Source organism: Accipiter gentilis, chromosome 6, assembly GCF_929443795.1.
Source record: "Accipiter gentilis chromosome 6, bAccGen1.1, whole genome shotgun sequence".
Classification (NCBI taxonomy): Eukaryota; Metazoa; Chordata; class Aves; order Accipitriformes; family Accipitridae; genus Astur; species Astur gentilis.
The window spans coordinates 27,310,042-27,337,786 of record NC_064885.1 but is presented as its reverse complement, the minus strand read 5'-3'; the positions used below and the strand labels follow the sequence as shown (position 1 = coordinate 27,337,786).

At 39.3% G+C, this 27,745-nt stretch overlaps 1 protein-coding gene across 1 annotated transcript; it reads left to right on the top strand.

Moving 5' to 3' along the window:
• The first annotated feature begins 289 nt into the window (after positions 1-289).
• Positions 290-27,745, top strand: PCOLCE2 (procollagen C-endopeptidase enhancer 2). Its single transcript, XM_049803306.1, has 9 exons — positions 290-402; positions 1,418-1,526; positions 9,424-9,679; positions 11,384-11,508; positions 14,538-14,674; positions 19,463-19,617; positions 23,317-23,400; positions 25,408-25,575; positions 27,192-27,745. Exons 1-9 carry the CDS (start codon positions 290-292, stop codon positions 27,320-27,322), a joined length of 1,278 nt encoding a protein of 425 aa, XP_049659263.1. The 3' UTR covers positions 27,323-27,745.

The window sequence follows — 27,745 nt, the reverse complement described above, 5'->3', positions numbered from 1 at the left end:
GCGGGGCCGGGCACACCCGGGCCAGGGCCCCCCCCGGGGGAAAGGGGGAGCCGGCAGCGCCCGCGGCTCCGCGGCCGCGCAGCGCCGCGCCCCACGGAGGGAGGGAGGGAAGGCGGGCGGCCCGGCCCTGCCCGGCCCGGCCCTGCCCTGCCCTGCCCCGGGGGCGGAGGGCCGCGGAAGCCTTTGCCTCCTCCCCCGGCCCCGGCGCACACGGGAGGAGCAGGCGGCCGCCGGAGGAGCGGCTCCACGGCCCCAGCCCTGCCCCAGCCGCCGCCGCCGCCGCCCGGAGATGCCGCCCGCCGCCCCGCGGCCGTCGTCGCCGCCGCCGCCGCCGCAGCTGCTGCTGCTGCTGCTGCCGCTGCTGCTGCCGGCGGCGGGGCGCCCCGCAGCCCCGCCGAACAGGTACCGCGCGTCTCCCCGCGCCCGCCTGCGCGCGCCCCAGCCCCGCCCCGCCCCTCCCCGCCCGCCCCGCCGGAGCGGTGCCCACCGACCGCGCGCCCGTGGGGTGCGCGGGCGCCTCCGCTGCCGCCGGGCACCACCCGCGGGGTTCCGTTGCCCGCTACCGCTTCAAGGGGGGGCGCGCAGAGGGGCTTTTTTCCAGGGGGACAGGCCACTGCGAGAGCAGCGCCGTCCAGCGCCCCGCGTAAGGCGGTGTAACGTAACGCTGTGACGGACCCGACGTGCCGCTACCCGAAGCCCGGCAAGGCGCTCTCTCACCCTCGTGTCCTCAGCGGGAACGCCGTGGCTCCGCGCAGGGGCGTTGCAGGGCTCCCCGCGTGTCCGCGCCGCGCGGCCGAGACCCGACCTCGTTCGCCCCGAACGTCCTCGCACCGGCAAAATCGGGACGGCGGGTTGGTGCGTCGCCAGGCCGGGGGGGGGGGGGGGGGGGGGCAGGACTGGCACGCGTGGGGGGTGAGGGTCCTGGCGGAGGGAAAACTTCCGAAGCGGCTCGCTCGGTTAAAATACCTGAATTCAGAGCATGTCAGGGCGGAAAAGAAAGGAATTAAAAGCTGGTTTTATTGCTGTGCTATTTTAACTACTATTCTATGGGCTATAAAAAGTCATTGCTAATGGCTTTTTAATATCTTTTCTATTATAATAGCAATTTGCAATGATGTATCACACCACCACGCCTTCCATCTTACGAATTAAAAAAGGAGGGAAGGATAACAGTCTGTGTAAACCCAGAATTACGGTCCAAGTAGTTAATTTTCTCTACACCTAAAGTCAGCCTGTTACATTGCACATTCTATGCCCGTAGTGAAATTATGTAAGTAACTGAACGTATGTTTATAGTTAGCAACGTTTTTAAGTATTTAAGCTGTGTTTTTAAGACAGTCCGTGCCTCTTTACTGCTACACAAAGAATAAATGAAATCTATTTAAAAGTTAAGCACTATTTTTCCTGTTATTCTCAGGCCTACATTTACATGTGGAGGAGTTGTATCTGGAGAGTCAGGGTTTATTGGGAGTGAAGGATTTCCTGGAGTCTACCCTCCAAACAGCAAATGTACTTGGAAAATCACAGTAAGAATTTTTAATATCACAAAATCAGTGCCGAAGACAATGAAGAGCTATGTGTTGTTAATGCCAGTGTTTTATATCGGATACCAAATGTGCAATAACGAACTCAGTAACTCAGAGCAGCTCAACTATCTGGAGCTTTTTAGGGTTGCTGTAATGTGATAATAGCGGCTGAAATAGAACTGACCTTGCCTAATGTCAAATTTTCATTGACTTCCGTAGGTACACCTCTGATTGTTTTAAACTAACCCACTTGAAAGCAAACATCTACTTTTCCAGTCACTGCAGAAGGCAATAGTTAGTTAGATCACATGAATTAAAGTAGAGCTTTGAGGTATAGATAATGAAAAGCAAAAGTCGTTGGCAAGAAGACATAGAAAAAGTTTCAAACAAAACCAAAAAATTCAAGGAGGTTTGCTTGTAGTGTGCTAATCACAGTGTTCTGCCAGCCAGGATGTCTGGGGTATGTCATACAGCAAGCCGACAAAAGCAATAGGAAAGTGGTGTTACATTGACAAATGACCATGCGAAAGCATGTGGTATGATTGATACTTTGATGCCGAAATGAGACTGTAGGGCAGAGACATCGTATTCATGGACAGCAAATGCCATTAAACAACTAGGACTAAACACTGCAGTGCTGGATGTGTCCTTATTCACAGACTCAGAGAAGGGGATTTGAATGAATGATTACTTTTCCTCACATCTGCACAAATTAAGCCCTCCAAAATTGCCCACCAAATTTCCTCTCCATTTTTTACGCATAGTTCACTAAGAACTCTTCTGACATTCAGGCCCAGAATATGGGCTTTGCAGAAAGAAAGAAGTATAAGAAAGCATGAAAAAATAAATTAGTCTGTGCATTGATGGGATGGCTAAACACAACTTCAGTTCAAAGACTGCGTTACAGGCTAGGTGTTGGCAGTAGAATAGGATGTCAGAGGATAATTGTGTCCTGCGACTATAGAGATGCTGATGCAAAGCAGGAGACATTGATCTGTTTACAGCGTTCAGTTAAAATGACTCTCGTACCAAACAAATGATGTAATTTTAATAATTTTATCTGAAGGATACCAGTGAAGCCGCAACAGTTGCTTTCGGCACCTTTATGTTGCGTTATTATTAGGGCCACATTAGAGGTTACCTTTAATCTGTGACTGACTTTATCATGAGTATGATGTGAAATACAGCGTATCCTCATAAAAAAACTTGCTTCCTGCTGTCAAGGAGCTGAGATTACAGAAATTAGCATGGCTCACTTTACAATCTGAAGAGCAGACGCAAATTGCATTTGGAATCATACACACATGCCTTAAATAAAAGGGAAAAAACCTCCAAAGTTAGTTTACCAATATAACTCAGTATTAGATCTTCAGAAGTTCAAAATTGAATCTGGAGGGGAATAATAATTTTGATTACAACAGCAAAAAGCTTTTACCATCAAAAAATCTGGGTTACAAATGGAGGCAGCACTGAAGAAGCATTTACCGAAGCATCCCACGGATTTGCCCTTCATCATATATTGGGGGTAGAGGGAGAAGAGAACAACTGATTTTATTTAAAAAGCCCATACCAAGTGGTTTCATTGCAGACTTAAAAGTGGCTGTTGCCAACAAAATGTGAGCATCCAGGTTAGCCTGGACATTTTGAGAAGCATTACCACAAAGCTGTAGCAGGGCTGTGTCTACACTTGGGCTTTACTGACCATGGGAGGAACTGGATGGCTTCTGGCATTTCCCGATTGTCCTGGATCATCCTGACTCCCACTTTCCTGCTGTGCTGCCACTTACTCCTGCTCTTCAACTGCTGCGTACCTGTTCTCTGTAGCTCACGCAAAGCCAGAGAAGGGCTGCACAACTGTAGCAGTCCAGGCTTTCTTGTGCCCCCACCTCATTGAACCCCTATTAGACAGCGTTGTTCACTAAGCCAAGCTGATTTTTTTTCCCCCATCAACTGTGTAGAACACCCTCGTCTTCTGGATGCGCAGGAAGGATGCAGGCAAGGCAGGGACTACAAAACTTGCAAGGCTAAGACTGCACCCTCTTTAAAAAGAGGATGGTTTACCAAACTGAGGGAAAGTGGTACACTGAAGGGTCTGGTTAGCCTGAATTTAAACAACAAAGTCCTTTCACCAGACACTGCTGAGGCTCAGAATAGCTTGCAATAGCGCCCAAGTAAGGAAGCCAGTTACACTGCCATGAAGAAATATGCTGTAGTTACTTTTAAGATTCCTCATTTAGCATCTGGTCTTAGAAGGTGACTAAGACTTTTTGCCTGTCCGTTTTAGCCAAGGGCTGTGAACACCTTCCTGAAAACACTCTGCCTAATGCAGGATCTGACAAGTCTGCAAGACTGGAAGAGACATTGGTTCAGTTTGCATCTGGGTCACAATAAGCATGAAGCTGTTGTTTCCTCAACTACAGGATCTCATCATCTATAGAAGAAATCCACAGACAGGCAGAGTGACAGCTAATTCATTCTTTAGAAGAAAATAGGTTTAGAAAATGTTATGGGTAATACAGATAAAGCAATGTAGCATTCAGGTATCAGCTGAAATCCTTCCAACTGGTTTGCTAAAACTAGAAGAGTCTCTCTAACTCAATTATGGTTCTGTTATTTCAAGAGACTGGGACTTTTTCAGCTGGCTAAAGAAAACAGCTTCTCTATTCTTAAGAGCTCTAAGAAGTGTTCAGCACATGCTTGCTGTTATATTACAACCTTGGCAGACTACCCAGCAGCTTTTAGCTGGCTTTGCTAAGAAGTCATTTGTACAGCTATTTCCTTTCCTATAGTAATGTATATAGCTTTATCTAAAATATGTCATATACATTTACTTTTAATACTCTGTAATCCTTCTTGGCCATCACCTCACATATATGTGTCACATAGTCCAAGAATCTGGACTGCTGTCCTGTGTTTTTCTGGCACACTGCGTAGTTCCCATAAAACTCTAACAACTTGATGTGTAACAATAATACTGAAGACTGTCAGAGTTATGTAAGGTCATATTTTTATAGGTTCAGGAGCTGTGTTCCAGCAGGTTTGCTGACAATAAGCAAGGTTTGAAAAATTTACTTATCAGAGGAGTTAGGAATCTGCCCTGGGGGAGTGAAATATTTTAAATCATTTTCTCTACGTTTTAAGCATTCATTTTCCCATATCATTGTGAAACTGCCCTTCCAGTACAGAACAGATCTTTACGCATGGTTGTATTGCCAGAAAAGAAATAGCTGAACAGGATCTAGTGCCTTTGTCAGGGAGACCAAGCTAATACAATTTTTTTTAAAAAATTGTTCCTTTGTGGCTGGAGAGAATGGAGCTAGGGAACAAGTGACTAGGCAGGAACTGTGGTTCTTCCCAGGATGTAACTCCAAATAACTTTCACATTCATTCTCAGCAGACAGAAATAATGTGTTTGGCTTGCAGGTAGCTGATGTATTTTTCAAGTCTATGTAGGACTGCTATGGCAAAACATAAAATCAGCATTTTGGTATTAAACATATACCAAAATATATTAAACCCATATACAATATAGGTTTAAAAATAAGGCAAAAAATTTTCTCAGAAAGTTGGCATTGAAAGGTTTTTCCCCACCGAAAGATTATTTTCGAAGCAAATAATCTAAACCAAGTAGTTTTGAAAAGTATGACAGTTTGGGAATCCTCCCCAGAAACTGAGAGCGGCACAATGATGAAGGCGGCTTTGTGTTCAGTCAGAACAACAACAGAAAAATAGCTTAACTACTTCAAATATAAGTGAACTTTGACTAACATTATATGAAATACCTGCAATGAATGATAACCAAAAAAATCCAGAGACCTTATTTTGTGGTGGGTTGTATATATAAAGCAATCACACCCTTTTGAAGAGGTTAATAATCTACATGGATGATTTTAGAGAATTACGCTCTAGAAAAGCTCCCCCTAAAAATTCAGGGAGTGCTATTTCCCTTTAGCTTTCAATAGGAGTAAGCCATCCTTCACATGAGTTTAGCGTCCTAATTTCTGATCCTTATGAAGTTCATAGAGTTAAAAATAAGAAGGGAAGCAGAGGGCAACTATGGGTCAGTCATCCTCAGTGTGACAAGGAGAGACAGAAGCTGAAGTGCCTCTGTCGTTGAAAGATACCAGCTGGATGGATAAACCAGAAAAATAAGGCACACCCTGCAGGGGAAGCATCACATATTCTTCCTTTGACTCCTCCCTTTTTTTTTTTTTTTTTTTAAATAAAAAAAGAGCTGCAATTCCTTCCAATTATTCCTCTGAGGTATCCCATCATCTTACTGCATCAGGCTCGGATGTGGCTCAAAGTAAACAATACTGAGTCATGCTGGCCTTTGCTTTCTCCCCTGTGTTTCTCATGGAGCAATATTTTAGATGTTCTAGAATAAACATTAGCAGATTTTAGCACATTAGTTTTAAACATTTAAAAAAGGGAAATGGTAGAAATGAAAGAAAAGTATTGTTTTGCAAAGATGCCGGTGTTTAGGGTAGGATTCCTTGGGAGTAGCTGCAAACTGGAGCGGCTGCTGCCAGAATGTGGAACCACCATCCTCTGCACTCTTTAATGTCATCTGCTCAGATCACAAACTTTTAATTGATCGAACATGCTGGAAAAAATTTGTTATTTTTGTGAATAATGACAAATACTATTTTAATAAGCAATAACATTATTTTATAAAGTAATGGCAGTAAGTAGTGACTGTGATTAAGGGCCCCAGTTCACACATTTCTGTAAATGACTTACCTCCCCAAATTCAGCTAAATGTGAGCAAGGATTTTCTGACAACTAAAATCTGAGTAGGCTCCCTGTTAAACATTTGTGACCATGTGGCTGAGTTTTTCCTACACATTTTCTTACAAACAAAAATGAAACAAAATTTAGAAACTCAGTACATCTATGGGGAACAGTCTTGACCAAGATCAAGTAGACTGAACTAACAGAAGCTAGAGAAATTAAAAACTGTAACAAAATATAATTAGATAATGTAATGTAGTACAGTATAACATGGTCAGTGGTGGAGCGAGAAGGAAGCATACAACACTGCCCAGAATTACTTATACCATGAAACAGAGAACCCAAGACTTGAGTGAATGGTTGGCTGGCAGTTCAGAGTTTGGCTGCTTTGCCAGAGTCCTCTCCGTCTTGAGTGCAGGTCAGTCCCACGTCCTGGATCCCCATGCCCCACTTGGGGCAGTGCGAGAGAGTGGGATACCTGGGGGTAGGACTGAGCGCCTTAAGGCTGGTGTGACCAGAGCAGCGCTGGTTCAATATGCTCGTGGAACAAAGCTGTCAGTGAGCACCCATCAGCATTACTAAGGGATAACCACTTGGCTAAATCTGAATGCACTTCTTACAAGGACAGCAAAAAACCCCTTTTCTTACCCCAGAACCAGCCACCTCTCACATTTCAACTTCCTTCTTCAAACTCTGGGAGGAAGTAGCTGTCTTCAAAGAAGCAATTCCAAGCTGAGAAAGTAGGGAAAAATCTCATAAGCACTGACAAAACTATTTAATCTAATATGATAGAGCAACTTCCACTCAACTTTCAGAAACAGTGGAAGGAAAAGGGGAAACTTCTTCAAGATGGGTAAGTTGTAGCAAAGCTGCAAGACACTGTAGCGGAAAATGTTGGACAATCTTAAATGTAGGCATAACAGCTCACTGTGTTCTAAAACATGATAACCTTTAAAGGTCACCTCATTTGGATCCTGTTGCACAAACTTAAGAATAATGAGTGTTCCACCCCAAAAGAGCGTATGTTATTTTACATACGTATTTCTGGAAAAAAAGGCTGCTTTAACTGCCTAAATCTGACTTTATCTAACTTTACAGCCAGCATTTTTTGACTGATTTGTCCGGTCACATAGAGTTTGTAGTATAACCATAAATAACATTCAGGTCTTCTGACAGGAATACCAAATTCCTTTTAGCCCTTTTTCTGTTAAAATGACCATGTCTTAATGCTTCTTAGTGATTCAGACTAGAAAACAAGTGACTGCAATAGTAAGAGATTTAGTTATGAGAGCAGTGATTCAAGCAGTCATATTGCTTTCACAGAATATCTTACAATATGACCATGTGTCTGTACTGGCCTTATGCTGACTACATATACATGTGGGTTATTTTATGATACCAGCTATAGGGCTTGCTCATTTCAGTAGTATGAGTTTTAAACCTAACATCTGGTTTTAAAGTTTTCTAAAACATAGTCATCGTGCTTTGGAATTTCTGGGTAAGATTAGATGAGTTTTGTGGTTTTGATGTAGTAGTAGTAGTAGTAGTGATGTACGTCAGCCCAGGGGAACTGAATGCATTTTTGAGATAACTTTGAACTTAAAGGAAAATACTCTGAAACAAACAACTGGAACTGCAGTGGGGCTGGTCAGCCAGTGTGTACGTGGGCCCTGGGCAGTTGAAAACAGCTCATGCAAAAGTCTCTCCTGCTGCAGAATCAGTATCAGCACTGGACATAAAAGCAGCCGCATGAACGAGTAATCTTAACATATCTACAGCACATTTTTCACTACATCTACAGCTACTGCCTGCATTCGTACCTTCTGTGGGTTAAGTAGTCACTTCCATCTATAGCATTTCTATCTATACCTGAACAAGGCATTTTTAACTGTTGAAACTCACAACATCAAAACACTGTTTGACAATTTCATATAGGAACAGTTTAGTTGTAGTCTCTCTCAAACTGGTGTTTTAAAATGAGTCACTCTTAAGGAAGGAAAAAATTATTGAACTCTTAAATATGAACTTCATGCAGATATATTAAGTGTGTGTGATATATTTAAAGCAGAAAATAATAGCAATGTCTCAGTAAAATAGAACAGCTGCAATTATTTTAATAGGTAACCATTCTACTGGGCTATAAACTGAATGCAGATAATTACACTCTGCCTGTCTAGGGTCCCGCTATACTTTAAAATACTGTTTCCCTTCTTCCTGTCCTGTTACATAGCATTGAGTGCTTTGTTAGAATAGTTTTCACTTCTCAGTATGCTGCTTATTCTCCTAAAAGCTTGCAACTCTATCCCAGGAAATGTTCTCCTCCTTGTAAACTATTTTGCTCTCTTAATTTACATCCTTCTCAGTACTCTTGCCTCTTTTGCAATATCTACAGATGCAGACGTGTAAGAAGATTTGCCCTGTCTTATCTTTCCTCAGATGTTTCAGAAATCAAAACTCTTTTCTGTATTGAGGACACCCACTAATGGTTCTTTTGAACTCTCCGTTTATAGTTTTACATATCCTTTCCAAATATAATTCTTTCACTGCAGCCTTCAAGCTAAATGTACCCATATTAATATTATAAATAACTAAATATTAGGGTTGTACAGCATTAACCGTAAAGTTTCCCATTTTATTTATAAATCTAAGTCAAGTGTCAGTAAATACAAAAATTCTTCAAACTATAAAACTTTATGACACAAATCAGCAAGACAAGAGAGACCATTTTATTTGCTCAAAATTGTATATTGCTTGTTCCTTTTTTTTTTTTTTTTTTAACCATATTAATCTCATCCTCCTCACCTTACTTGGTGATAGGGAACTGCATGGCTGATCGCATACTTTCAGCAGAAAATAAGAGAAACATGCCAAGCTGAACTGCTTGATGATGGTATATAATAAACGACATGAGCCTGGCTAGACAATACTGCGGATCAGGAAGAAGATAATGGCAACAAGAGGTGGCCAGAGCTTTATTTTTATGATTGATCCAATATGATTTTAAAAACCACTCTGCCTGGAGCATAGTAGACAAAAAGAGCTTACCTGGTGAGAAGTAAAGGATATGAAAATACTCAGGCAAATGGTGTGATCAGATAGGTATGTAGTGTCAGTCACGCTTCAAGACACATCTCTCCCTCCTTCCCTCCCTTTCTCTCTGCAGGTCCCAGAAGGAAAAGTGGTGGTTCTTTCTTTCAGATATTTAGACCTAGAAAGTGACAATTTGTGCCGATATGATTTTGTGGATATATACAACGGCCATGCCAATGGACAACGCATCGGCAGGTTCTGCGGTACTGTGAAACCAGGTGCCCTTGTATCCAACAGCAATAAAATGTTGGTGCAGATGACTTCAGATGCAAATACCGCTGGAAGCGGATTCATTGCAAAGTTTTCTGCAGCAGAACCACATGAAAGAGGTAATTAACAATTATGTATGTGTCGAAGACAAATACAACTGTACAACCCTATGGAGAGCCACATTAATGCTTAAAAAGATGTGATGCCAGAGATATTAGGGATTGTGCTTTTCAATGTATTCGTTAATTGTCGTGCTTAGCAAGTAGCTAAGTATAACTCTTTAGCCATCATAGTTAATCAAAGTAGTAAAGAGGAGGGCTAACTATTATAAGAGTTGTGGAAGAACTGCACTTAGTAGCAATACAGTAATGGCTAGTCAATAAAATGGCAGATGAAATTCAATATAGATTGATGTTGCAAATAAGGGGAAAACATCCTAACTTTATGTACAGTACAACGGGCTCCAAATTGACTATTACTGCTTAGGAATAAGATCGTACATTTGAAATAGATCATTTATGAAAACAATACTTGAGCATCAATCCAGTGCTCAATAGGTATCAAAAAAAGAAACAGAAACTTAACAATTTTTTGAAAAGGGAATAGAGACCAAACAACAACAACAAATTACGCCACTATAAATCCACAATGCATCTACATCTTGAATACTGTGTGCCATTCTGATGTTCCTATCTCAGAACAGGATAGGGTAAAACTATCAGAAGCGATCAGAGACAACAACTATGATAGAGTTAAGGAACATCTTCTACACAAAGAGCACCTGCACAGCATGGACATCTTCATGCTGGAAAAGGAAGAGGTCAAGGGGAATGTAGGAGAGGGCTCTAAATTCTTGACCGGTATGGAGAAAGTCAATGGGGACCACAGTCACTGTCTCTTCTAATACAAAAACCAGATAAGCAAGTGGCTGCAAAGGAAAGGAGAGCATGATTTTTCTCAGTGAGCTGTTAAGTGGCGGAGTGCTGTGCCAGAGGACATTGTGGATTGTGAATTTCTACCTAGGTTTAAAAACAAACAGAAAAACATATGAAAGAAAAACGTGTTAGGTCTTATTAAACATAAAGGCATTACCTTGTGCTTGGAAAGACCATGAACTGCGAGAGGCTGGGAGGTGGTATCGCCCTGCTGAGTGACTCTTTTTCAAGGCTTTTGCTATCAGCATGATACTGGACTGGAGAGGTTGTTGGGCAGATGCAGTGCAGGTGATGTGTAATTTATTACTCCTTCCAATTATATCCCTGTATTGATAACTTCTTGAAAGATACATTAAACAACTGTAACGTGGTAAGATGTAATTTAATAAAGAAGGTTCATAATCATATTATAAATAAGGATTACATACCTGATGTAGCTTTGTAATTTGGGACTGGGAGGAGGAGATACGGAGGGAAAAACTCTCTCTGCCATGGGCTCTCCACGGGCTGCAGTTCCTTTGGGAATGCCCACCGGGCCCGGCACAACTCCCCCACGGGCTGAGGGGATGGCTGCTCGAGCACCTGCAGGTCCTCCTCCTCTGACCCTAGTGTTTGCAGGAGTACCTCTCACTTTTTTTTTTTTTACCCCTCCTCTTTGTCTACGTCTGGCATTTTCTGCCCTTTAGCAAATAAGTTTTCCCAGAGGTGCCACCAGCTGAGCCGAAGGGCTCAGCCACGTCCTGTGGTGGGGCCGTGGCAGAGGCAGTCGGAACCGGCTGGGTCCGGCCGCGTCTCCCTCACCGAGGGCCCTGCAGTGAAACAAGCACATTACACAGGTCACCCGCATCCCTGTAGCACTCTGGTCAGCACTGTACGCTGTACTTGCAGGGGATCAGTACTGCGGGGGACGACTGGAGAAGCCGTCGGGGTCCTTCCAAACGCCCAACTGGCCGGAGCGAGACTACCCGGCAGGAGTCACCTGCTCCTGGCACATCGTTGCCCCGAAGAACCAGGTAAGGCGCTGCCATCGCAGCCCCGCTTCCATTGCCTGCAAGGACCAACGCCTCATCTGCAGCCTGCTCGCACAACACGCTGCCCGCGTTACACGGAAACCGCGACACCCGCCTTCCTCTCCTGTTACATGGCTCACTCCGGTGACTCCTGTGCTTTCTCAACATTGTACGTCCTCCTCTGTGCACTGATAACGCTCCCCTAAATTAAACTTTTTAAAGCATCTGTGGCTGGTGAGACTTTTAAAACAGATCTTTTTGAAGATGATTTTGTTAATTTAACAAAACATCGTGCAAATTAAATTAGGGGAGGTGAGCATCTCAGGACCAAATATGATGATGACAAATGCTAGGTGTAAGTCTAACAACATTTGTGGCATTTTCGCTGTTGCTGCAGTTTGTTATTGAGGCACCCAGGCAGACCTGATTGAATTTATTAAAAGCAGAAATTATTTTATTCTGCTTACAGTACAGGGAATATATTCAGACGTGTCCTTCATAGGGATTTTCAATGTACGTTTCGTAAAGTTCTACTTATTTCATATTTTGAAGGCTCCATCTCATAACATGCTTGCTTAATTAGCCAGATGCTGTCAGAGGATATGTTACCACTTCATTAAGACCTGAAGAGATGTGACAGCAGACCAAGAGGGCTCATTTGCCACACATGGCAAACACAAGTGTGTTCCCTACACTGTAGGGCTAATCTCGATCCTAGCTTCACAGTTTCTGCTTGTTGCCGAGCCATCTGCTTTGTACCTTGGCAGGAAGTCTACAATGATTGAACGTTTTGGTCGCCAAGCATGTCTAGTAGGTTGCTTTTCTTAACCACATCCAGCTTTTTTAATTCCTCTACATGTAAAGACAACTTTCCTCTTAATCTTCTGCTCATGACCATAATCCTCCAAATAAAAAAAGCTGCCCCAGATAAATATATTCTTCAGATCTTTCATACTTTTCCATTTACCAAGATATTTTCTCCCTTGAACTGAAGCAGTATGTCAGCTTAGTCCTTCCTGTACTCCTCTTTAATCCACATTCCTTGCTTGCTAGATACAGGTCATTTAACAATCCTATAGATAGGCAGTGATTTTTAAAACCTTATCTGTAAACTGCAGATTACTTTGGTTCTTTCCAAATATCTCTAGATAAGCCTAAAAAACTTCTCCTAATCTTGTAGAGAAGATTTAAGAACGGCTATGTAAGCATAAAAATAAGGGCATTATATCCTGTGCCTTCAGAAGATCCTGTGCCATGAATCTACAAGTTTCTGAATATATATTTTTCATGTACTGCAGTAGTGGTTGTTTGCATGCAAATGAGGCAAAATTTTGACAGTGACAAAAGCCATTTCTGAGGAAGTAGTGAATAAGCATCTCTCTTCAAGTGCACATGAAAAGCTGTTCACTCTTCCATTTGCCAAAGTTTAGGTGCCGTTGTCCCTACCTCCCTTTCACAAGCGTGTGAGCAATAAAACAAGGCACTCTTTTGCCTCTAATACAAATCAACCAATGATTACTTCATTTATTACAGAAGATGGAAGAGCTTCTCATGATGGTGAAGAGCTTCTATTCTATCATGAAATACTTATTAGTGCAAAGTGAACTTATGAACAATAGTAAAGTAGATATTATGGTCTGCTGTTTTGTGTGCTATGTAAGAATTAGCATTTCTGCTCCCAGTTGCATTACTACTCTCTATACCATCTTTTTTGGTCACGAGCTTATTATTCAGATAGGTACTTCCATTTAAAGGGCATTTTATATCACAACAACAAGGTTTTTGAAACAAGCCTGTTACTCATCTCTGAAACCAAGTCCCCCTAGGTTACTCATACTTTATGGGAAACAAAATGATACCTTACACATCTGAATAGTGCAAAAGCACATCCAGGCAAAACTAAGACATCAGGTAATAACAGGCTATCATTACTATGAATGTAGAACATGATCATTTTTATTATGCCAGTAAATCAAAGTGTATGCAGTGTACAAATGACTCCTTTTTCTTTGTACTGTCTCAAAAGATTTAATATCATATTTGTTTGAGATAGACCTTTAAAGACAAATCCTGCGTATCTACAAATCAACACAATTCAGCGTTGTCATTCAAGCCTCATTTGTGCTACTTTATTTAAATTTTTTAAAATACTGTTGTGCTTCATATGAAGGAGCAACCTAAATCCATGTATTACCTCTCTTTCAATCATGCCGTTTTGTTGTATTTTCCTTCCTTGCTACACACAGCTGACAGAATCATATTACAGGACTTCGTTTCAGAGTAGTGAATTCCATTTCTGTTTTCTTGTCCATTGTTTTTCTTTCCTTAAGTAGAAAAATCCATAAATATCATATTGGAGATAATAGCATCAATACTGGAAATACCAGAGTTATACTAGTTCTTACTTATGACTTGTAAAGCCCCAACATTTATGGAAATTGTGTATGGAAACACAATTTCTTTCACTACTTACTTCCTCTTGGTTTTAGTCTTACTATTTATTAATTTTCTTTCTATCAATATTTTTGTTTCTGACTTTTTTATTTCTGCATCAAGTAAACACAGCACTGGCAACCACAGCGATTCAAACTCTGCTCTTAATGAGGTCAGTGAAATGGCGCTTACCAACTTTGCCCTTACTTTTTCTTTAGTGTATCTTGAACAATACAATGACACTAAAAGCCCCTTTTCTATAGTTTAGATTTGTTACAGTTATTTTAAAAGCAACGTAACACCTAACACCTACAATCTCGTTTTCATTCACTCAGAAAAAATAAACTTTATCAGAGGTTACTTGCATATATTTAAGAACAAAATATTTTATAGAAGATTAGAGTCATATGTTGAACTATTTACTGGAGGAGTCACGTGGATTTATAATACTTTACTGCACGATTAAGTGGATTAAGGACTTTTCCTTTATGGAAAGAAAAATCAGTTAGTACTTCATATGAAGAGGTCACTTACTGTAAGAAGCACTAAAAAATTCTGCATATAAACCCCTTAATGAGTTATTTACACTCTCCCTGCAGCTAATAGAGTTAAAGTTCGAGAAGTTTGATGTGGAGAGAGACAACTACTGCAGATACGACTATGTTGCAGTGTTTAATGGTGGGGAAATCAATGATGCTAAAAGAATTGGGAAGTACTGCGGAGACAGTCCACCAGCGTAAGTAACTTTCTTAAATTATGAAGCATTTCACAACCACTATGTGTCATTTGGCTAACAGTTCTGTACTAGGCTTCTGAAAGGCTTTTATTCTTTTTTAAATTAAATATGACTTTTTGTACCTTCAGTTGAAATTCCAGGAGTTGCTTACTATCTTGTCTCTCCCTAGGTTTTCCTTTTTCTCTCTCCATCCCCGACTAGCCCTGGCTCCAACGTGTGTTCTGCCCCGTCCCTCAGGCCTCATTAGAACACTATCTAATAACACCAATATTAATGCTAATGCTATTGATATTGGTATAATACCAATATTAATGGTAGCTGAACACTAACATCACTTAGTATGTGTGTTTTAATTATAGATACTGAAGTACAAGGATCCAGCTGAACTCTCCAGCCCCTTGGCTTGTTACTCATTTTATCTCACTCATTTCCCCCTCAGCCACTTCCCTTCTGCTGGGTCCCTGGCTGCTCCTTGCATCACTGCTTACCACCTCTTCCCATCTGTGCCAGGGCACGTTCTCTCATGGCACAGACTGCTTTCCTGAGCGTGCTGGGTAGCACAGAAGGCTTTGCTATCAAATTTCTGCCCTCAAACCCCCTCAACACCCCCCCAACCCCCAAGTGACCTATGCCCCAAAGACCAACCCATCCCTCCAAGCCTCCCACCCCCAAAAACTACTCCCAACCCAGCCAATGGCACTGCAATGATATAATCAAGTCTAGCAATAGTGGTTCATAATTATTTCCACCCAAAGTGTAGGGTTTTGGGTGAGGCTATTAATTTTTTAGCTCTCCTTTCCCATTCTTACTCTTCCATGAAGCTTCTTAAAGCTGAATAGCTTTAGAAGATGAAGAGGATTCATTTTGTTTAAAAAAATACAAGCTATTAAAAAAAAAGAATACATGGAGGTGTGTGACTAGACTTGCGTCTTAGAAGTGGCAACTAATCGTGGTACAGGGGGAGGAGGTGCATGCCTCAGTCTTGCTAAGCGTAGCTTGCTAGACTGAGATTTACTGTGAGGTTTTTTTGTGTTTTTGTTTGATTGAGTTTTTTCAGGTTATGTAGTATACCCTCAGGAGACAAGAGGGGAGGCAGACATTCTGTAGGATGTTTTAAAAAGTCTTTTTAAAGATTTTTCTTCTCCATGCAGCAGCTATGCTATTAATAGCATGACAGTGCTAGAAATAGAGTAAGCTTAGGCCCATGGAAATTAGAAAGTTAGCAAGAATTTAATTAAGGGTAGGGCTGCACCTGAAATATATTAACTTCAGTTTCCTTCAGCCACCTTAGGCTATTGGTCTTGAGTTGCACATTTCTTTTTTCCTTTTTTTTTTTTTCCTCAATTTGAAACTTTCTACACAAAAACATTTATTTTCAGGCCCCCTTCTTGTAGTAAAGTTAAAAAAGCTTCTCTATAAAAAGATACTGATAACAGAGAGTCTTATGGGTGAAGTTGTTCTTTAAGTGCTAGGTCATTCAGGCCACTAAAATGATGCAAGAGGCTAAATTCTAGCTGTAGTTATACACATAATCAATTCCTTGTTTTCACGAAAAACTTCACTAGCAAAAGTAAACTATCTTTCCATATTGTCTCCAACCCAAAGGCTTTGAGATGGAGGGAGATTCTGCAAGGCAGAGTTAGTATTGAGTCCTCAAAGCAAGGAGGTAGGACAGTAATCTTGGACATTCAGTTCCACCTCTTTGCCAAATGACATTGAGAATTTTTCCATTTTTGCCTCACATGTATTCATAGCAAAGTGACTTCATACTTTATAGCTTAGAGCTTTACCTGGAAACTATAACGAATTGTTGCCTTGCAGTGCTGTGGCACTTGGAGTGACTGCAGGTGGACTGAATGGGTCTCCAAATGGGTGATATGTTTGACCTGAATGTTGTAAGCATCTGTATATATTCGATAACAAATCACCATCATCTGAAGTAAAAACACCCTCCCAAAAGGAATTCTATTGCAAACACTCCTTTTTCTTTAGGCAGAATAAAAAAAAGCAACCAGCAGATGACAGACCTTATGTTACTTAACACTTTGTCACCAGGTAGACAGGTATTCCATTGATGAGCATAGCATGAGAACCTCCTTGTGACTTATTAGATCCATCCCTTACAACTCAACTGTTGCTGCAGAACAGTAAGGTATTTACCTTCAAGATACTGGAAAAAACCCAAACAACCCAAACCTAACAGAATCTCATATTAGAAACACTTAACTACTGATGTTCTGTACAAATACCTTCAGTTCCTGCCATGGGTGTTTTGCTGTACACAAGTCAGACCCAAAGCGCTGGAGCAAATGGACTTGCTTCATAATTGAACAGAGTTTAAGCCAGAAGCATGACTGCAGTCTAGTTTGATTCAGTCTATATGCAAGTTGTGACATTTCAGACCTTTTCCAACTGAAGTAAGAACTGAACTCCATAAGATCCTGTCCCTCCCTTCGTTCTCAAAAGGCAGCAGTGAACAATACCCCTTACGGATGAGGCTGGTGGCCTCTGGTCCCTGGGACTTAACCGCCTCTTTCCAGCTAAAACCTAGCCCAGCTGTGCAAGTATGTTTTGCACTGTCAGGATCTGGTCTTGGCTGACAGGGCAGTGCAAAAGGAAGAAGTGCCAGTTAGCCCTGAGAGGCAACCAGGAGTAGCTTCCTAAACCACTTCTCAACTGTGGCTCGGCATTTATCTCCACAGCATGTCAAAGCTGTAAATTGGTCTGCCAGACCCCAGTGGGCTTCGAAATACAGACATTTTAGTATGCACTTTGTGCAACAGGCAAATAAGGGCAGAATACTGGGCTCAGAGCCAGGCCACATAGCTTAGAGATGAGATTTCCTGTTACAGAATGTTAGAAGTGTCCTGAAAGCCAATTTTAGGATAGCATTGCTTCCTAACCAGAAATCCAATATAGAGCTTGAACACAGTCACTTTCCCTTGCAAAGTTGTATATAGGCAGGTTCTATATCCAGTGAAAAGGGGAAAGTATGGCTCTTGGGGATTTTCCAGTAGCTCTGCAGAATTCTCATCATAATTTATCTGCTGGGTTCAGAAAAACAGTAAGGACAAGACCAGTGTTGTAAAAGAATCAGGAATCACAGTATGTAAACTGAATTGTGAAGCAGGGCTTCTATAGAATATTAGTTGCATTTCTGACACAGTAATTATGCAAGGTGGAACTCATTAACCAGCAGACACAGATAATGTAACATGGCATTCTGTAACAGAAACAGTATACATCAGAAGTATGAGTAAAGTGGATACCTTGAACTCATCTGGTGGTTGCAGAGATGAATTCAGATCCAACTGCAGACCAGCAAGCATACAGTGTAACTACATACCCGATTCCTAAATACAATTACTGTGAAACATAAATGAATGGTATACATAATAATTACAATTTATTAGGAGAAATAATTACTCAACCCCCCCCCCCCCCGCCTCTCAGACAAAAAGCCTTTTTAAAAAAGACAAGATACACAGACTAGGTCAGATTTTTCAGATTCGGTGCTGTAGTCCTGGTGTTCAGGAAGCAGAACAAAGCCCTCAGGCAGCTGATAACCAGTGCCCTGCTACATCCACAGCCTGTGTCATACTGCAGCAAGAAAAGTGTAATCTGTGCAGCTACAGTGGCATCTGTAAACCTATAGAATTCCAGATAACCCGGCACTTACTTTTGGTTTTGTCAGACTCGGCCATCAGAGTAAACTGACTTCTGAAACACCTGCCAAAGAACTGGGAGATGATCAGAAGTTTTTACTTCAAAGGCCTGATTAAATGTTTTGAAAAACTCCTGCTCATGAACTCTGTCAGACTTGCTAGGAAGAAACAACAGTTGTTTTAGTAAAGCTACATCTTAAATCCACTTTCTATTTTCCTCTCTCCCAAACAAGATTCTTTTGACCCTGTATTTATTTTTTTTCCCCTCTTTCCAAAAACTGTGGTTTTGCTTGAAAAATCTGCGTTACTAATGATCAATATTGAGACAAGGACTGTGGAAAGCTCAAAAGAATGAGAAGTGCTGCTTTGGCTAGACTTGCACTCTGTACAATTTTCTCTAACAGTCTTGAATGAAGTCTCATCGCACTACATCCACATCCAGAGGCAGTTAGTGTTGCAGAAGGTACTATGCGGTTTATGAACTGAAAACTAATACATTGAACAGTGCTTCTTCATGACATTTCAAATCCTAAGAAAATAACTCCATTAGCTCTTCAAGGCCTTGGTAATGAAAAATCCAATCATTGACAAAAACTGACCCCACAGAAATAATAACCCAAAACATTTTATTTTTAGTTGTTTTGTCAAAAAATTACAGAATCCAACACTGAATTCATTTCTTAAGGCCTTCCAAATGTGTAATATGTTTTTCACTAAACAAAAACAAATTAAAATAACCCCCAACATTTACCTACCTCTGCTACATACCGAGGATTTATTCAATATATTTTCCCACTGTGTTAATCTAGCCTCTTCCATCCCATGGAAGTGAAGTCTGCAATAAAGTCACACAGAAGAATTTAAAGATACTCATATTGACATAACCTTCAGGAATCAGAGGTTTAGATGATTCATCAGAATGAGTTTCACACTCAGAACACCAGTGTCCTATACGCCAGCAAAGAAACATGTATTTCAGTATTAGTCTGGGGGCAGATACTGCATTCAGACCAATAATTAAAGTGAAGCGCTCTTTCTTTTTTTTTTTGTAAGAAGAATGCTATTAATGCTTTTTGGCTTTGACATTCAAAACAACGGAATTTTTTTTTTTTTTCTATTTCAGGCCTATTCTGTCTGAGAGAAATGAGTTGCTTATTCAGTTTTTGTCTGATTTAAGCTTAACAGCTGATGGTTTTATTGGCCATTATAAATTTAGGCCAAAAAAGCTACCCACAACTACAGTTCTGCCTACTACCACAACAGTCCCTGCTACCTCAAGTAAGTTATACTGGCTTTATTTTATTTCTTAGAAAAACAAATTATTCCGGGATGAGGAGAAGGTTATGGGAAAATGTAATAGAAAATATATTAAAAATTACAGTTTTATGATTTGTTAGTATTTCAAATGTTGAAGGAATGAATTAAAACTAATATACTCAAAGGAGCATCTTAATATATTCAAGGAAGAATCTACTGAACATTATTAAAAGTAAATCTACCCAGGCTAGAGTTCAGTGTAACAGTAACTCGCTCCAGCTGAGAGAATTTTCCTGTCTCTTCTCAATTTTTGACAGTTAGCTAGCAAATGCCATAGAAGAATGGATAAGCAAAGTTATTTTGTATAAGTAGTTCTAAATATTTCAGGAAATAGTTTTATTTAAAGGAGCTCTTTCTTCTAAACAAGTTAATATGTACAAATCTGAACATATTTTTCTTCATATAGTTATTAAGGTCAAGCAAAATTGGTATGGAAGCCACCTGAGCCCTCTTCAGATTCTGTCAACATCCTTTCAATATGACATTCTCCTAGAATTCTTTTTATTTAAAAAAAAAGGGGGATTGGAACTTATAAAGAAATATGTCACACTAAAAATAAGTTTCCTTTTAGATTTAAGACTAGACAGCATATATGAAAGATCAGAGGAGAATTTCTCTGAAGGTATTGCCAAAACTACCTCATTACTGAGATACTGAAGGGATAAATTCTTACAATTTCTATAACCTGAATGTGAGAGATTTAAGATACAGTTATAGCAGAAAACCAAATTATTTATGATGTTTTTGCAACACATAACCTGATTTGCACTTAAAATGTATCAAAAGTCAGGACAGCAATGGCCCGTCAGCAGAAGACCAAGAAGCTGTGGTGCTTAAACACCGATAATGAAAGGTATTTAAAATAGATGAAAACAAACATTATAAAAATGAAATCATAGTGACCTGGAAATCATTCTGATGTGACTGCTACTCTAGTAATAAATAATTCAGTTGTTCTTCACCATAAAGCACTTCTTAACGAAGTTGTTAGTTCAAACACTTGGTCTCAACTAATCCAGGCTGTCAGGTATCTCACACTGCATTTGTGTTCAGGGTTTCGCCATTGAGTTTTGCTCCGTGAGCTGTTTGTGTGTGCACAGGCAAAAGAGGCGTACTTTACTAATGAATTCCAAATACATTTTTATGACAACATCAGTGTTAGAAAATAAAAACAATGTAAAGTAATCTGAGAGAGGACAACAGAGGAAAGGTGTTCAAAAGGACTTGTCAGGCAGGCAGAAACAAGAAGTCCTTTCAGTGTCTGATCAGTTATGCATGGTGTAGGCATTTCTGATCTTAAAAAGAAACCAAAGCACACCAAACCTCTACAGTTTAGTTAAATTTCTGATCAGTCATTTGCATTCAGAAGTGTCCAGTTCGAATAGACTTAGCTTATTATCTTGCAAATCAGACCTGTTCAAACTTGCACAAAACTCCAGGCATTAATAAAATACTTTAGTTGGCACTTTCAAGAATTACCTCAGTCTCTATCTTACATAAAAATATTAGTACTTGAAGAAATAAATAAATGCTGTACAATACATTAATAAAAGTAATGAAGATTAATCCGATACATATGATTAAGTAATAGATTTTCTTATTTCATTGGATCAAGTAATGCATTTGTCTGTCAATATGGGTACATGCAAAATGGTAGGCAACTAAACTTTTAATTCAGTTCTTCTCCAATTTATATTTTGCTAAAATACGTTGATTATCTGTACAAGCAATAGGCAGCCTCTACTGACAAATCATAGTGAAGTAAGTCACCAACCAAAATTTACTAAACTCAAAAGTAAAACTCAAAAGTGTTAGCACTAGAAAAAACACTGGGAGGACCAAACAAGAGTATTTTGTAATGCATAATTCCCATTTTAAATTTAGAAAAATCAGAGCACCTCAATAAATTTTTGGCAGCTACCATACTGGCATGCACCTGTGACTCATCTACCTGCTACATTTCTTATCTTCCTACTACAGACACTGAATTGAAAGACTCAAGGAACATTAAATTCTTAGTTTTTCTTGTGCTGCATGTAGCATTGAGATAGGAGGTACTGGCCTGACCTAGCAACTGACACTGTGAGACAGGAAAACTAATTAAGTGGCATGGCACTCTGCCAAGTGCTAACTGTAATTTGAAACAATAATTTGAAAACTTATCATTTAGTTTAAAGTTCTAGGAGCTGAATATAGTGTATTATTTCGACATCTACACAAAAGTCACTTTATGAAAAGCAACTCAGCATATAATTAAAAATATTTTTAGAAATGCACACTGGTAGGAAAGAACTATGCAGACACATCAAGGCAAGAGAAGTGATGGCAGTGGGAGCTTCACTCCCATCACCGTGTATATCTGACTGCAGGGCTGAGGCTACATCATGTAGAATATGAATAGATATGCCACCATAGACACAGTAACTTGCTCTTCAGAACACTTCTCCTTGTGGAAGGCGTTTAGCTTTCTAAAGAGTCTCACTGAATACCAATCATGAGGAGACTGGGGAAAAAAAAAAAAAAGAACAACAAACCCAAAATCAACAAAAAATATGGGGTCCAATTTTTAAACTTTGGATTTGAATGGCAAAACATTGAGTATGCAGATCTTCTAACAGTCATGGGTGTAACATTGAAGACAAAGTAATTTTAATACCACTCAGTTGAATCTCAGAAACTTGGAAAATTATAAAAAGAATCAATTCATTCAATTAAAAAAAAGTACAAGTATAAATTACTGATTGGAAAATTAGTCAGCAGTTCTTTTTCAGGAAATATGGGCTGAATAAAACTTCTGCAAAACACTCCACTCTAAAGAACTTTAAAAAATGCAAAGATATTCATCATAACTAATTTAGTTTTTCTTGGAAATTAGGGTTATGTAAGGGGTTTGGTTTTTTTTAATCTGTCCATCTCAGCTCTATGTTTCCCATAATTATGATGTCATTGACCAATTCCAAACAAATTTGAAAAGGACATAAAAGCCTTAAAAATACTGCATCCCTGCACATGACATAGAAAGGGTTAGCTGAGTAAACTATTAATAGAGACTATTAATATTCAACCAAGGAGGAAAAAAATTAACTTGTTTATAAACAAAGCATTCAACTTCATAAAGGAAATGTCAATCCCAAATATTAGATACTTCAAACATTACATTGTGTTTCAAAATGTCATCAGTAAAAAATACACAGTACTACATGTCAGGAAGCTATGCGAAAAATTTAGAAAAAAGTCAGGAATTTGAACTCTGTACAGTACAGTAATTTCAGATAAAAGGCCACCCCCTCCCTCTGAAGTGTTACTGTAATATAATGTTATGATACTTTAAGTCTACTGCTAAGGCTGTATGGCAACAGCCAACAACACTAAATAAGTTACATACTTAAGATCACACTGCAAACAAATGTAAATTTTCTGTAACATCCCATTCTACGAGGTCACTAGAACAGATACGTAGCTGAGACACATGTGAAAAGGTGATGACTGGAGGTAATGGCAGAGAAAAGGAATATTGTTACTGTGGTGTTCAGCCCTTGCAACACCAGATCACTGCATACATCAGGATTAATCATCTTTCTTCTTATTTTAAACATACTGCTTTGCATTTGCATCAAATACCTCATTTCAATTTCAACTTACTTATTACTCTTCAAAAAGTTGTGAAACCTACAGTTGCCCTGTGCCAGCAAAAGTGTAAGAGGAGTGGGACTCTCGAAAGCAATTATTGTTCAAGCAACTTCGGTAAGCAAGCAAAGTTTGTTTATTATTAATTATTCACTTGGCACTGTGTGTTTAGACTCATAGGAATTTTACCAGATGTAGTTCTGAGTTATCATTAATATATAGGCTATATTTTTACACTATCTTAAGTGCGTATCTGACATTAGTATCGGTGTTTCACTCAATACATTCTTGGAGATATTGCGAAATAGACACTGCACATATGTCTGAAACAAACACGTTTCTCAATCTGAAAAGCAAATGACAAGGTAAGACAAACTCCTACAGGAAAGTATTGATTCAATTACTGTAGTGTCATCTCATTTGTCTGTAACCAGCCAATACACATTTTATGCTGTACCTGCTGACTATTCCACAATTCAGTTTATAGACCTCCAAAATATTTTTAAAAGAAATTAGAAGGCATGGAAGTTTACAAGCACTGCTTTCTGTACAAGGACACAAATCACTCAGGAAAAATGATGTCTGCTGTATATCTGGATGGCATTGCCAATGCTGATTTATTCAGTTATGTCTCAGAGTATTTTCCCATATTAATCCTGGAAGCATTTTTAATCCCCTATAACATGCCTAAAAATTTGATGGGACAACTTTCCCCCCTCCCCTTTTGTTTGTTTGTTTTAATCTAACTCTATAGCTAATCCCATGAGATTTGAGGAAATTTGCTGTTTCAGGAACATGGGGGCAGCTTTGCATCATTTTGCTAGAAAAAACAGTTGAGGGCTGTGGCTGTACCCTAAAGCAGAATGGAGCCACTGCAGCATGACCTCTTACCACTCTTGACCACCAGCCTGTTTTAATTTGCAACCAGGATAGGCTGGCCCAAGACCAAAAGAAGCAGGTAGGAAAAAACCCCCAAAGGTCTCCTCTTACTGACCACACCTCAGCTCTTGTGGTTCACAGTAAATGACACTATATAAAACTTGTTCTTTTTCCTTTAGCATCAGGGTAGTAAATCACACTCTCCTCTCTCACCTTTTGTCAAATACTTGAAACTTTTCAGTCTTTTCCATGGCAGGAGTAAGAGTAAGAATATTTTATATGCTACTGTGAATGCAAGTATATCCTAAGGTAAGAACAGAAAGTGTGCTGTTTGTAGAATATGATTTAACTTGCTGACTTTATGAATTTAGAAAATAGCTATTTCTCTTTCATCATGCATTTCATTTTTATTGTTTCTAGAAATATAACCACAATACCCAGCGTTTTAACATCCACGGTTCTTTTTTGCTTGAACTTGAACATTCCTATTTAATGAAAAGCTCTGGATTAAAGGAAGATAATGCACAAATATACAAATGCCTAACCCAAAATGTGGATTATGCAGATTTGTAAAATAAATCTGGCTGCACCTACTTGATAACTGAAGATCTGGTTGATCCTAGGATAGCATAGCTTATTTACAAAAGGTGATCTGAGAAGAAAAAATTGTTAATATCATTTACCATTCCCTTTTGATAAATAAAGATGGCCTACAAATTAATCTAGTCGTCCTAGGAAAAAAATGGTATCTGAGAGGTCTTTGGGAGATATGACGGTCTAATCTGTAGTCTAAATTTAACTGAAAGTGGCAAATTCCCATCAGTGTCAGGCCTCAGACAGATCAAAATCTAGCTCCTCATGCATTAACTATTCCCTGCTACTCATTTGGGAGTGTCAGAGAGCTGGGAATTCAGGTTTTGGCTAGAACATTTTAAATTCAACTTTTCCACTGTTTTAAAATTAGTCATTAAAAGTAGTATCAAATTGTACTTTTAATTGAAATTATCAAAACCTAGAACTGAGCTTGCAAGAGACTGATACGTTCTAGGAACAGTTTTGTATTTGGTGCCGCCAAAATGTATCAGTAGTGAGTTATCTATTACAGGTGACACACACATTTTTAGTAACTGTTTCTGGTATTGTTCGTTTCCTTATTATGGACTAATATACTTACTCAGTTTTTACAATGCCTCAAAATGTATGTCTAAAAAATAGTAAAAATGTATCAAATGTCTTTTCTTCTAGTAATAACTGGAACTGTAATCACAGCAATAACGCGGGCTGGCAGTCTGCATGCAACAGTATCAATCATTAATGTATATAAGGAGGGAAATTTAGCAATTCAACAAGCTGGCAAGAGTATGAGTGCCAGGATTATTGTTGTATGTAAGCAGTGTCCTCTCATCAGAAGAGGTAAGTACACAAAAGTAACCACTTTGTGTTTATAAAAGCCAACAGTTTTGAAAACTGCTATTTGAAATACAACCACAAAAATCAGTAAAATTACAGTAACTGTTACTATAATCAGCAACTAATATTATAATCAATTCAAGATAAAAATAACTAGTTACGCAGGTTTATATTGCATTTTTCAGTTTTAATTAAAAAGAATTATGCTCATTTAGATCAAAGAAGCTAGAAAACTTTTTTTTTTAAATCCACATGATAAAAAGTAAAATCTGATTTGGTTCTCTCAAATGAAGATCAGATTTTGTTTTTACATGTATCTATTTTGGAGCTAGTTTTCATACAGTTATTTAGAAAGGAAAAACAACAGCATGCTACATGTAGAAGAGCAGTACATCACAGCAAATGGCAAAAATCAACATGTTTCCCTGTTACTTCTCTCCTGTATATACTTACATCTTTACTGTAGAAATACGAGTAGTATTAAGCCCACTGCATCTGCAAACAGACAGTATTTCCATAGCTATCTTAAACAGTATTATACAGAGATCAGCCAAGATAATTTCCAGTTACATGTAACAAGGGCTACCTGTGTGGCATTGTAAGAAATACTGAGACTATTTTTCACTGGAGTAACTAAGTAAAAAAAAAAAACCAGTTTTCCTCTGCCTCCTGAGTAAACAGGTAGAACAGGAGAACATAAATGGAACCACAGCAGGAAGCAGTCAATTTAATAAGCATCAAAAACCCCTGATAACATTCAAGATACTACTGATATTTAAGCATATTAATTCAAAGTGGGTAGTACCAAAGTGAAAAATCTTTGTCAGAAACAAGCTTTTGCTTTTACCTTTAGTTCTCTGGAAATCAGACATCTGTCTGGAAGACATAATAATATCCTTGGTGGAACATTGTCTCCTTTTAGGCAGACTGCTGGCTCCAAAGCACACACTTCTGTTTCTTGTCCTAAATCCTCATGAATTATTTAGTAGCCATTACAAAATATCTAAACTTTTCTGCTTATACCCCTATAATACCACTCCTTCCAGCCTAAGGTCTTACAAACATCTACCCTTCTAAGCCATAAAAATACGCAAATCCATCTAATTTCTCCAAAGCCAGGGCTCATCATACATTAAGTCCCCTTGCTTGCCTGAATGCCTCTCTCTATATCTAGAAAACGTTTATGTCTTTGGGGGAGGAAAAGGGAACGAAAAGACTTAAGTGCATTATCCTACAAGTTGAGGAAATGAGAAAATATTCAAAATGAATGAGATCCATTCCACTTTGGGTGTTAGTAGCTAAGTTGTCCAGTGTTTAGACTGCACTTCTAATGTGTTTCAGGCTCATTTGACAGTCTACATTTAATAAGTATCTCCTATATATTTAATTATGTAGTAGATACTTAGCTATATATCTACTTGATTTTTACATAACTGTACTTTATTGTGTAAAAAGCATGGCAAAGATGGGTAAGGAAGTATATGCTTTAGGTAGAAAGAAAAAAACTTTTGAAGGTATTGGTAACAGAGTGCAAATGAGTAGAGACCGCAGATAAAGAACTATACTTACCAAATCATATCCCGGATTTCTGTCTTGTAATCTCATGCTCTCCTTTGTAGGTTTAAACTACATCATCATGGGCCAGGTAGAAGAAGACGGCAGAGGCAAAGTCTTTCCCAACAGCTTTGTCATGAGTTTTAAGACTAAGAACTCAAAGATCCTAAATGCCTTGAAAAACAAAACATGTTAAAACTAAACTCTGCAGCTGCATTCTATCATCTCTCTTGAAAAATAATTTTCACTTAGTATAAGTCATGAAAATACAACTGACTGTCAACACTAAGACCATGCTCACCCTCCCCCCCCGCCAATCCACCTAAGCACACCCTGGCACAACGTGGTATCCATTACATGTACAAGACAAGAACAGATGCTCTGAAGTCTTAAAGCCGAAGATTTGCAGCACAACCATCTGGTCTCATACCAAATTCCAATTACTTGGAAGCTGTTAATTTATAACTGTCCAATTTTTTAAGGAGTTGTGTATGTAAAATAAGAATTCTAAGTGCAATATTTATAATAACTCATTTAAACTTAGCTTTTTCTCTAAAGTTGTTTTATTACATGGATTTCTGCATTATTATCTGTGCTTAATAAAATATTTTAAGATTAA

Bases quoted from the DNA above. Each gene is read 5' to 3' on its own strand.
- PCOLCE2 (XM_049803306.1), top strand. From the start codon at position 290: ATGCCGCCCGCCGCCCCGCGGCCGTCGTCGCCGCCGCCGCCGCCGCAG. The intron at 9,680-11,383 runs GTAATTAACAAT...CTGTACTTGCAG, and splicing joins AGCAGAACCACATGAAAGAG to GGGATCAGTACTGCGGGGGA. The intron at 25,576-27,191 runs GTAAGTACACAA...TCTCCTTTGTAG, and splicing joins GTGTCCTCTCATCAGAAGAG to GTTTAAACTACATCATCATG.